The sequence below is a fragment of the Octopus sinensis genome, linkage group LG19 (assembly GCF_006345805.1).
Source record: "Octopus sinensis linkage group LG19, ASM634580v1, whole genome shotgun sequence".
Classification (NCBI taxonomy): domain Eukaryota; kingdom Metazoa; phylum Mollusca; class Cephalopoda; order Octopoda; family Octopodidae; genus Octopus; species Octopus sinensis.
Window position 1 is genome coordinate 31,423,299 of NC_043015.1, and position 12,658 is coordinate 31,435,956.

Below are 12,658 nucleotides of genomic sequence, written 5' to 3' on the forward strand. Positions count from 1 at the left end.
TCAATACATAATTACTTCAAATATAAAAAACAAGCCTGTCCATTACTGTGGTTGTTATCAAGAGGACTACAGTTACTTTGCTTACATGTGTGTTTGTTTGTGTGTGTGTATGCACGTGCATCCCCTGGTAAATATAGCAGACCTCTTCCAAGATGGCATTAGAGTTTCCTTGCTAACTAAACGTTTGCCATTACTATTTTTACTTCAATCCTTTAACTGTGAAATTAAATTTCATAGTTATTCCAGTAATGATATTAAATATCTACCAAAAAAAAAAAAAAAAGAATAGAATTGGTATTTTCTTGCAGGTTGTGTTGCTTCAGTACACTTTACGTATCTCAACAAAAAATAGTTTCCAAAATGGCATTCTGCAACAAAAGATAGCTTGGTATATAAACTGCTTTTGGCATGTAAGAGAAAAATGAAATTTCAAGTAGATATATCAGATTTTCACAATAAAGAGGTTGAAGCCTTTTCAATTCTAGGATTTTCTTCCTTATTTGGAATTTCTTTGTTTCTTTGACTGTAGTTGCATGCTAGATTCTTCATCAAACTCATTGCTAACTCCGACCTTATTGACAGCATCTCTGTACATGGCCTGCATAACTCTCACAAGCTACTCATCTACATTTAGTTTCCTTAACCCTTTAGCATTTAAACTGGACATGTCCGGCCTGAATATTCTGTTTTAAGTTCAAACCAGCCAGATCTGGTCTCTCGTATCTACTTTACATCATTCTAAATGTAAACAATTGCATCATCTGAAATCTTGAAGCTACAAGGAAATGCTTAATTAATTCAAAAGAATGTGAATTAAATAAACATAACATTTGACAAAGTAATCTGAATGCTAAAGGGTTAATGACCCCCAACCTACAGATCATTGAGTCCAGTCAAAGGCTTTCTCGAGGTCAGTGAATGCTGAAAGCTAGGTGTGATGACTTTGCTAAGAACTTTTCCTGTATTTGTCCCATTAGGAAGAAGGCATTGGTGGTACCTTTTCTTGGTACAAACCTAAACCGCATTTCATCTCGGTTAATTTTCTTCCTAATTCTGTTCCTTTTATAACAATAGTTTGATGTTTCTCCAGAAGCTTTATCCTGGGGCATCTTCTTTTCCCATCTAGCAGTTGATGAGGATACTGTTCTGTTAGTCATTAGGAACGACTCCTTTCTCTTCTACCTCATTTACAATGTAACTAGCATATATTTTTTAGCTTCTCATTGCCACTTAGTTGGTTGCCCTGTTGGGATCTAGCTAGGAGTTGTCCCTTCTTCCTCACATGTATTCTCCTCATTCAGCAACCTCTCCTAGTAACACTTCCATGCTTTTTTTGTCGGTGTTAGTGAAGGTGTGGTCACTGCTGCCATTACATGCACACTTCCCACCAACAATGTCGTTTCGTATTACTGCATTACAATCTGGAGCACCTTGTGCTGCTGGTCCTCACATTGCTTTCCTACTGGGGTTAATTTGCAGTTAATGGCATCAGTCGATCTTAGTAAGGACCAGTGAGCTGTGAAGACTATAGACACTCTCTTGTTCCAGACCCAGCAAGTAAAAAATTGTGTGTGAATATATATGTATAAATTGTATTATGCTGTTGAGAGATATTCTACATGGTGGTTGAAATTAGCAGATATATTCACTCAAATAGCACTACAGTTTGGTTTTTTTAAAGAAAAAACATAGAACCAGCTGGGGTGGTCATAACTAAAATCCTTTTGATCACGGTTCTGCTTTTTTAGGGCTGATCTGAGGCTAAACAAGGTTCATAAGAGCAAGTGGGCATGTAATGACGTGGTAACATGTATTGACCTTTATTTTTATAGAATTAACTGCCATATTTTTCACTGATTACACCTGGGTTTCTAAACCCTGGTATAGATATAGAAGTATGTTAGTAGCACACACTAATAAATATCTCTCTCCTTTTATGTGTGTGTGTTTATAGATTACTATTATCTGTCCTAATTTACAAACTACCACTATTCAAATTTCCCTAACGGTCAGTATATTTCATTGAAAGTATAGTTACTAAAAAAATTAATATGGATGATCATGGCGAGACTGATAAGTCTTACAGATAACATTTGCTCCTTAACAGATAACGTTCTTACAGATTCTTTTGCTTCTGAGGACCCCAAAGTTTGTTCAACAACAACTAAGACTAACAGCATACATAAATTAGTGTAAATATAAGTTTCTTTCACTGGTACAAAGCCAGAAATTCAGAGACAAGGTTAATTGATTAGATTGACTCCAGGTCTGGACTAGTACATTATTTATTGACTCTGGAGTGATGACAAGTTCTCTTTCTATATGCTACCTTTGGCATTATATCTACAAACAGTTTTTTTAAAAAAACTTAATAGCATTCCCTTTATCATTATACGCAGTCATCACATTCTGTTTAAAATGTCTTATTGATGTGTTTGGCTTCTTTCTTTCCCTGATGAGAAGATTGCATTGTTTTACACTATTTTATTCCTTCTGGAATAATACCAATGTCATCTTCTAAACATATGTTGGAAGTAAAAGAATTTGAATAACACCTGCGTTTAACTCCATATATTTATTTATCTAGATTATATAAAACGTTTCACCTTAACCTGGAGTTTCTACCTTTATAAATAGGCTGTTACATCCTTGTTATTTGTGTGAACTTTTGCTACCCTGGTAACTGTTTATTTTGAAAGCTTCTCTCTCAACATTAATAGATTCTCTTTGATGCCTATCCTAACTGAACTCTTGTAAGTGGTGACAGCAGGGCTATATTGCTGGTACATCCTGTGTTTGCTTCCCTGAAAAGGTTGATATTTTGTATCTCAACTTCTTGCGTATTCAAAGATTTCACTATTAGATTATCTCAACACTATCAAAGGCTGTTTTATAACGAACACAATGCAAATAGGCAGCTTTTTGCTTATCCTAGAGGTTGTGTTGGAATGACCATGTGGTCGGTTGTGATGTGGTTTCTCTGAAGACCTGTTTGTTCCCTTGGTTGTTGATGGTCAAAATGTTTCGACAGTCTAGTAACTACGACCTTGTAAACAACTTGTAGAGGTGAGAGGAGAGGAATTTAAGACGATAGTTTCTCAGATCTTTCCTATCATCCTTCTTATTAAATAAGATAATATTCTGCTTCTCCTGCAGCAAGATTATTTTCTCCTCTTTCAAATATTAATTGTAGGTTGAAGATTTTCTTCAGCTGCTCTCTTCCACTCTACATTTGTATTGTTTTACCAATCTTTCCCCGGAGCTTTATCTCTCTTCGTCATCTTTACAGGATTCTCTGTTTTGATGACCAGAATGAGTGACACTTTTTCCAATGCTTGTGATGATGGAGGATTAAATGTCACTGGGGATTTTAAAAAGTTTGATGTAAAAGGTTTCACAAACTTCCTCCACCTCCCTTTTGCCCGTCACCAGGAGCTTTCTTTGTTCTTGAGCACTCTACCTTCAATTTATATAGTGTCCTCTTTCTTCTGCATCTCTTTTTTTCCCTTTTTGCATCCAACTTAATCTATAATTCTGAAAGTCACTTACCAGGTGCTGTCTTTGTTTTCTAGAGAATGGAACACTCATGGTCCTCTTCCGTGTTCCTCTTCATAGTCTTCCTTTTCTCTAGCATTTTCCTTGTTTCCTCTGAAATCCTTCTGCCCAGTTCTTGCTGGTTTATAGTCTTCATTCTCCACATGCAGCTTTTAATTTCTCAATCAATAAATTACCGTTGATTTCATCAAGCTAACTCCAGGATTCCTTCTTGATAGCATCTTGCTATTGAATCACATTGAAGATCTTAATTTGCTGGTCCTGTATTGTGATATGCTGTGCTTCTTTTCTCTCTAATTTTGTTGGTGATGACCTTTGCCTGCAGCAAGTGATGGTTGCTGCTGTTAGTGTTGAATGACTGAGATGTCCTGCAATATGCTTTGTTTGTCGACTGGGATGCAGTCAATCTTATTTTGATGCTCAGCGTTTTGAGTTATCCTGGTCCAGATCTTTTCCTGGATAGGCTGTTCCCAATGTAAAGTCTTTTTGCTTTGGCCATGGTTCCTCTTTTTTTTTATTTCTCTTTCACAGTCAAAATTTTCTGACATGTTTCTTCCCCTGTCATCCTTTTCCCAGTTTCTTTTCAAATCTTCCATCACGATGGTGTAAGTGGATTTGTGAGCTAGCACTTTTTCTAAGTCTTGATAGAATCCCCCCCACTTCATCATCCTTGTTCTGGCATGTGGAACAGGTTTGGATGATCTTGAGCATGACATTTCATGAGAGATGGACATTTAAGCATCCTGATGCAATGTGGAAAACTGCATGATTTCCAATGCTCTTCCTTTGCTTTTAATAAAACGTGTGCCATCTCTTGCTCCCTCTCACCCTTTGCCTTTCTCATTCTCACGACATTTCCGTTTCCCCATCTTGCTTTTAGTTTTTTAAAATATTTTAATGTGCTTCACACAATTCTATCACATCATATTTGATTTTACTTTCTCCTTCAGTAGTTGGGCCATACTGGTTGTCTCTGTCAAAGACATGCAGTTGTAGGTGTCTATGGAAAGATTTATTATCTGGTCCCATTGCGACCTGCAGCTGCCTGCAGTTTGATTAATCTGCAAGGGACTGATGAATGTCTTTTCACTTAGTTCTAGCTCTTATGGCACCAGTTTCAGAATGGAATGGAGTGAACGGTGTGATCTTGGGATACAAAAGCACAATTTAATTTGGGTTGGACATGGAAACCCACAGACAACAGGTGATGGACTTGCACCAGTCAAAAGATAGGAAGAGATCATTTGGAAGACTTCCAAAAGGAAAAATGATATAGACAAAAAATTCAGGCCCAAATAGGAGACAGGTGCAGTAGAAGTGCATTGTAACCAGTGACGTATCGAGACATCTGATAGTTTGGTTGATGAGCGTGTGTGTGTGCGCACGTGCGTACATGCATGTTATACTGGGTTCAATCATTGAACTGTGGCTTTGCTGGAACACTACCTTCAAGGGTTCCAATTGGTTTTATTGGTTCCAGTATTTATCTGATATTACCAATTTCAAAGAGATGAAAGGCTAAGTATATATAACCCTTTGGTGTTTAAGCCGGCCATATCCGGCCCAAATATCCTACATGTTTTTACATTCAAACTGGCCATATCTAGCCTCTCACACCTAACCTACATTGACATTCTAAGAATAAACTATCACACCTTTGAAACTTTAGAGCTATAAGATAATGTATGATTAATTCAAAACAATTTGAGTGAAGAAAGTATTAGATTTAACAGATTAATCTGTGACACTAAAGGGTTAAACAAGTTGAGGAATACAATGTAATTCAATACTCACTGGAATTACCTGATTTCTCAAAGCGAGAAGTTAGTTATGTTCATCATCTCAAGATCGAGATGTTGAATATATTCAATCTGCTAGTTTATTATTTGATTTACTTTTTTTTTATTATTATTTGTACTAACCTTATAAACCTGTTATTGTTATATAGATATACACACATGAGATTCAGTAGCTCACCTACCAGAATGTTCTGCTGTTTTAACTACTTAGAAATGACTATCACCTGTAATTATCTTCTCTCATATACAAGAAAGTATTTAACCTGTTATTAGGCTTTCTTCATCTGTAAAAAAAGAGTTTCAACAATTACATTGGCAAATATCCTTACAGCAGGTCTATTTTCTATTAAAGTTAACTATTTAATAATAGTACTAATAAACAATGTTGTCATAATTAAGAGTTGATGTAATTAAGAGACTTTCTGGAGGAAAATGTGAAGATGTAGACATTTTCAAGGTTTAGCTAGAAAGTCGAATCTTGCGTGAAAGTTGGTGGTATTTAATAGTTGTAGAGTTAAGACTTTGGAATCCAACCATCTCAACTCTGTAATCTAAGGAGACTAGATGCAGAGCAAATAACTCAGTGGAATCTGTTTTCTCTCTGGATGTTGTTGGTTGTGAGAGTCTCTTTTGCTCTTTGACTAATTATTTTGAATCCTGCTGTTATGGGATAGTTGTTACTTGGTTGTATGGTAGAAGTTGCAGCTAGAAATCGACCTGATATCAGGTGCTGCAATACTGATTGTGAAGATCACTGCTTTTTCAATCTAGTAACAAGTTGTGCACTTGTCTGTGTGTATGTATGTGTGCATGTGTGCAAGTGTCTATACTAATGCAGCTGTGTTCCTGCACACCCATTTTGTAATGATAAACATGCAAAACAGAGAGAGAGAGAGAGGGGGGGAGAGAGAAAGTAAGACAGCATTTTAAGAAGTGTGAGGCAGGGTGGGAGTCAAAGAAAACAAGCAAAGTAAAAAATGGGTGAAAGTGATGTGGAGGTGTAAACGTGAAGAAACAAATGGAGGAGGATGAATATCGAAGCATAACCAAGTTTGTGACATGACTGCATCTCCATTTGCCAAACTGTTACTTCCTCAGTTCACTAGTTTTGGTGAACTGGAACCTTGGATTAAGCACAGACCAAAGCACGGAGCATGGCAAGCCGAGTGTTGTAAGGCACTTGCGCTTCTCTCCTGGAGGGTTGATAGAGGCCAAGTGTGATGACACTCTGGGGGAATCCCTGGGCTTCGATGACGGTCAATTTGCTGGTCTGTTCCGAAGAACATTTGGACCAGGGTCTATGGATAACTTCCAAAAGTCCCTGGTTTGGCAGTGTTACCGAGGAGCCTTACCACCAGGCACAGCTCTTCATGCTTGCCCAAGATGTGAGCAGAGCAGTGAAACTGTTCTGCACACAATTGTGCAGCGTCCAAAACTTTCAGAATTGTGGGTTTATGGTGAACAACTGCTGTCATGTTTGAGAAGAGTACAATTGTTCTCCAAGTCTATAATAGAGATTGTTCCACCGCCCTCTCTGAACAGGGAAGACAAAGCCTGTTGGTTTCTCTCTGTAGTGACTCTGGCAAAAGAGGTAGTGTGGAGGATACGCATGAAAGGTTTAGTGACAGGCGTCTTCATCTCCAGCCTTGGTTTAGTAAACTCGTTTGTTTTCCATCTTAAAAGGAAAATAAGGCTGGGGGGGAGATGTTTGCTGCTCAGTACATATGAGAAAAGCTGAAAGAAATTGGCAAGCATGTTGAGAGTAAATGTTCCTGCTTAAGGGAGAACATAAAAGTCTCTTAAAGGGTTCAGTGGAGGAACGTGGTTTGTGGGATCATACCCGTCCCTCACTCCATCATCATCATCATCCGTTTTATATTTTTAATCTTGTCATCTCATTCGATCCCCCGACCCTTTTGTCTGTTCTCTCTCTGTTTTTACCTTTATGGTAAATAAAAAATTAATCCTTTTATTCTCTTTTTCTCTCTCCCACTCTCTCTCTCCCCCCTCACTCCCTGTTTTGAAGTGGTTTTGAATTGTATCTTGGTGTATAAAAGAAATGGTATCTTCAGTTAAAGTATTGTTTTGGTACAAGAATGGAAAAAATGTTAAGACTTTCCGTATATATGCATGCATGTGCATGCGCACACATATGCGTATGCATGTGTGGTTTTATATATCAGTATGTCTATCTTTCTATGTTTATGATGTTATTCTGTAGAAATTATGGTGTTATTCCTAGTCATAGACATAGATGCCAAATAGGAAGCTTTCCAGTTTGAGAAGATGGAATGGCAAATGCTCTGTAGTGTAAATGGTAAGGAAAGGCACTGGTGTGCCTGTGTGGTTAAGAAGCTTGTTTCCCCACTACTTAGTTTAGGTTCAGTCCCATTGTGTGGCACTTTGGTTAAGTGTCTTCCACTATAGCCCCAGGCCAACCAAAGCCTTGTGAGTAGAATTGGTAGATGGAAGCAATGAAAGAAGCCCATCGTATGTGTGTGTGTGAATACACACACACACACACATGTATACGTATATATATGTGCACATGTATACACACACATACGTATATATGTTGTATGAAAGCATGTGGCTTAGTGGTTAGGGTATTCAGTTCGCGATCGTGGGGTTCCAAGTTCGATTCCTGGTGACAGATACACACATACACATATATATCTGTGTGTGTGTGTTTATGTTCGCATTTCCTTCTCTTGACATATAATTTTTATATGTAAGCATATAAATGTGAAACAAGGTGGAAAAAATAGTACTCGAATACCGGAGGTAGAGTAAAATGCTTTATTAAAAAAGCAGCAAAAATATCACAAAAACTGTTACTCAAAGTTTCATGTTCCTATTCAATATATATATATATATATATGTGTGTGTGTGTTGAGATAGATTTTTCTATGGCCAGATGCTTTTCCTGTTGCCAACCTTCATGTTTCCAGGTAAGGTAATATTTCCTAGAGCAAGACATGTCTTTTTATGAAAGACTTGGAAGCACACAACAGTGTTTGTGTGAGAGAGATTCTTGTGAAGACAAGGATACACACGCACACACATGAGCAGCTTCTTCCAGTTTTCATTAACCAAACCCATTCACGAGGCTTTGGTTGGCCTGGGGTTATAGTAGAAGATAGTGTGGCCCAAGGTGCCACACACCTGAATCAAAGACCACATGGTTGGGAAGTAAGCTTCTTAACTCACAGTCCTACATGAACAATTAACAATTTTAAGAATTTATTGTTGATACCTGTTTTTGTTTTCTCTTTGTTTAGTTTTTCAACCTCCAAGACTACAATTAGCAGAACCTGGAGAAATCCGGGAAGAGTATGAGAAAGCAGTTAAGAAGGTAATTTATTTGTTTCTTTTTTTTTTCTTTCTTTTTTTGGGGATTATGCTTCATAGTTTAATTTCGGATTATTGATGTTTTGTTTTTATTATTGTAATTAGTTGGTGGAGTTGTAGAAAACGTTTAGAGGCATTTCTTTTGGCTCTTTACATTTTGAGTTCAAATTCTGCTAAGGTCAACTTTGTTTTTCATCTTTTCAGGGTCACTGACATAAATATCAATCTTATACTAGGATCAAATGTAGTTGACGTATCTCTTCCCCTCAAAATTGCTGTACTCATGTCAGAATTAGAAAGAATTATGGGTCTCTTCAGTTTGGCAGTTAATTATTTTTTTTTAACTAAACAGTTTGCAACTTCATATACTGATGTAATTTCTCATGCTGAACATGGTTTACTTTCAACATTTTTGACAAAATTGTTGAAAGTAAACTGTGTTCAGCATGAGAAATTACACCAGTATATGAAGTTGCAAACTGTTTAGTTAAAAAAATAATAAAAAAATCTGTGAGCCAAACTGAAGAGATCCAGAGTTATTTTAACTAATTGGTTTTTCATCAAATATATCCATCATTATTGTATATAATGTATAATCAGTGTATATAATGCTTTTCCAGGCTTGACTGTTGAAATTGTGGTGTACTTTCAGCTAAATGAAGAAAGAGAAGCACAGAAACGGAAGGAAGAAGAAGCAAGTGTTGCTCTCTTGAACTCCCTTCGCGAAGAGGAAGAACGGTTAAGACGTGAACAACAGAAATTAGAGTCACAACTTAAAAAGGATGAGGAACTTGCTCGTCAGTTGGAGGTTAGCCATCTCTTTACTTTCTCTTTTACTTGTTTCAGTCATTTGACTGTGGCCATGCTGGAGCACCGCCTTTAATTGAGCAAACTCGACCCCGGGACTTATTCTTTGTTAGCCCAGTACTTATTCTATCGGTCTCTTTTGCCGAACCGCTAAGTGACGGGGACATAAACACACCAGCATCGGTTGTCAAGCAATGCTAGGGGGACAAACACAGACACACAAACATACATATATATGCATATATACGACAGGCTTCTTTCAGTTTCCGTCTACCAAATCCACTCACAAGGCTTTGGTCAGCCCGAGGCTATATTAGAAGACACTTGCTCAAGGTGCTACGCACTGGGACTGAACCCGGAACCATGTGGTTGGTAAGCAAGCTACTTACCACACTCCATATATCAATGAGTTGGTTGCTACCATCACTTTGTCTTTTTTTTAAGATTGTAAGCTACATAAGTTTTGTGGTGTGACCAGTAGTTTACTGGCCAGGGCCATGCATTGAGTAATTTTGTGAGAGGATAACTGGGAATGGAATCAAAAGCTTTGTTGATCGTAGTTAGAAGATACGTGTGGGAAGTTTTCTTGTTGGAGTATTTTTTGCGTTAGGTTTATGAGCAGAATGGCATTGGAGTGCAGTGGTTTGAATTTGTGATGTAATTTGAAGTAAGGGAGTTATGGGTTAGTCATCATCATCATCGTTTAACGTCCGCTTTCCATGCTAGCATGGGTTGGACGGTTCAACTGGGGTCTGGGAAGCCTGAAGGCTGCACCAGGCCAGTCAGATCTGGCGGTGTTTCTACAGCTGGATGCCCCACTCCGTGAGTGTAGTGGGTGCTTTTTATGTGACATCAACACAGGTGCCAGGCGAGGCTGGTGAACAGCCACGCTCGGTTGGTCACCGGCACGGAGGCCAGGTGGGGCTGGCACGTCCACAATCAGATGGTGTTTGTTACGTGCCAACAGCATGGAGGCCAGTCGATGCGGTGCTGGCTATGGCCACGTTCGGATGGCTCTCTTATGTGCCACCGGCACTGGTACCACATACTACAATTTCCATTGATGTTGATTCACCCCTGCAAGCATGAAAAAGCGGATGTTAAATGATGCATGTACAGCAGTGTCTATGTCAGTGATTGTGTTGCCTGTTTAACCCTCGTAACCTTGGTTCTGGTTCCTGATGAACTCCTTCCATTGTGATTTTTTTTTGTTTAAAGTTTGTAAAAACGTTTTTGCTTTCCTCATTTATCTGCAAGTGTGTTGTGATGACAATTGGGAGATCGTCCAAGGAGAGTTAGGAAATACTTGTCTGGTGGAAGCAGCAGTAGCTTTATTGTTGAGTTGTAGTTGGCTTGGTGAGGTTGTGTGATGGTGTGGATTCTTTAGAATATAAAGTGTTTAGTTGTGATGCTACTGTACCACATCTTCTCCATGTTTGCATGGGTCAGATGGAATTTGTTGAGACAAATTTTCCCCCCTCTATCTCTTTAGTGTTTCTGCTAAAGAGAATTGTAAAAACATGAAATTTTCCATTCTACGCTTCTTGCAGTGAATTGGCTGAATTATTTAGTGTTGGATGTAATGGTTTGTGTTACTTGTTTAGATTCTCTGCTTCCTTGAGTTGAACTTTGCCTTTCAGCCATTCAAGGTTGATAAAAAAAAGTACAACTCCAAGCTGATGGGTTGATGGAACTGTATGAATGTTGAAATGAAATGCTTTGAGGTACTTCTTCTGAGTTCAATTTCTGCTATGGTTTACACAGGTACTAGACATAATCTGTTGCTCAGGTTAATCCTACTTCCTGGCACTTTGAGTACCTTTAACAAAGTCTACTCTATTGCTAGCTTTTGAGTCAGGTCTCTGGTTCGAGGATATCCCCCTCCTTTGCCTTCTACAAATCTTTGAGCCTCTGTAAAAGACCATGGGCCCTATCTTTCCTCCTGACTAAAAGATAAAAAATATATAATCGATTAAATTTTTACTTTAATAATTAAAATAAAAAAAAAACCTCACTGCTATATTGCTTTTTTCTTCTTTAGTCTGTAGGTACTCCAGCACTGCACAAGAAAGACGAGAGAGTCTTGGATGGTGAGCAGAACAATTCAGTGATGGCCAACAGAGTTGAGGAAAGGGAAACGATTGATGACATTACTGCCTGCCATTCTCTTCAGCCAACCGTGGTTATTGAAGGGATAAGTAAGACCAGTTCTAACAGTCGCTCACTGGAAACAGACTCTTTGACAGCTGAAAGTAGTCAGTTGAAAGATGATGATTTCAATCGTACTTTTGAAGCTGCTGACAACCCAGACAGTCCCACCTGGTCGGCAGATGCTACCTCTCCTACACTGAACTGCAACAGTGTACCCAAACCCAACACATTGTCCTACATTAAATCCCCTTTAAAACAGTTTAATTCGTTTGGCATAAAAGATTCTGAGCGTCGAATATTGTTTGAGAAGAAACTGAATGTGAATAAAAAAGATGTTGGAAGAAGCCGCATTTCAAATGTTCATTCTAAACTCAAGCCAAACATGAAATCTGATCAGAACTCTAAATCTGCAAAGCTGGATTTGTATTTCAGTAAAAAAGACACTAACCACCATTCCAGCAACTATTTCGATGATGCTAAAGATCTCACAGAAGAACAGGATAGATTGTTTGCATTAGCACTCCAGAAACAATACGATCTAGAAGTCAAACTTTCCTCAACAGTAAACCGTTCCAAAGGTACATCAGACGGGTACAAGTTGAGGGCAAAGAACGAAACATCGACCAACGACAAACGCAAAAGGAGCTCAAGCAACGAGAGAGCCTCCAAAAAAGCAAAAACTTAAAAAAAGAAACCCTGGAAGAACGAGTGAACATGAGTACTTGGACATGTCTCAGAAAGAGCTCACAATTGGTGGATGACAGCACTGATTAAAAAAAAATCAACTGAAGAGTTTTCTTCACTTCCACATTGTAAAAAAAAAAAAACTAGATTGGGTCAGATTCAGTTGATTTCCAGAGGAAAAAAAAAAAAACCAACCTTTTCTTTGCACTTTTATTCCATCTTCCAGAAGAATGAAAATGACAGAAACAACAATAAAATGTTATATTTTGTATTTATTTCTTAAGAAATGTCACGTTTGTATTTTTATTTTA

The 12,658-nt window shown here is 38.1% G+C and overlaps 1 protein-coding gene across 1 annotated transcript in view; it reads left to right on the plus strand.

Moving 5' to 3' along the window:
• Nucleotides 1-12,528, plus strand: part of LOC115222150 (E3 ubiquitin-protein ligase rnf168-like) — a 33,589-nt gene extending 21,061 nt beyond the window's left edge. The window contains exons 3-5 of the mRNA XM_029792289.2: nucleotides 8,636-8,709; nucleotides 9,358-9,513; nucleotides 11,554-12,528. Of these exons, the coding sequence (XP_029648149.1) occupies nucleotides 8,636-8,709; nucleotides 9,358-9,513; nucleotides 11,554-12,348 (1,025 nt within the window). The 3' untranslated portion in view covers nucleotides 12,349-12,528. The remainder of the gene's footprint in view (nucleotides 1-8,635; nucleotides 8,710-9,357; nucleotides 9,514-11,553) is intronic.
• The last annotated feature ends 130 nt before the right edge of the window (nucleotides 12,529-12,658 follow it).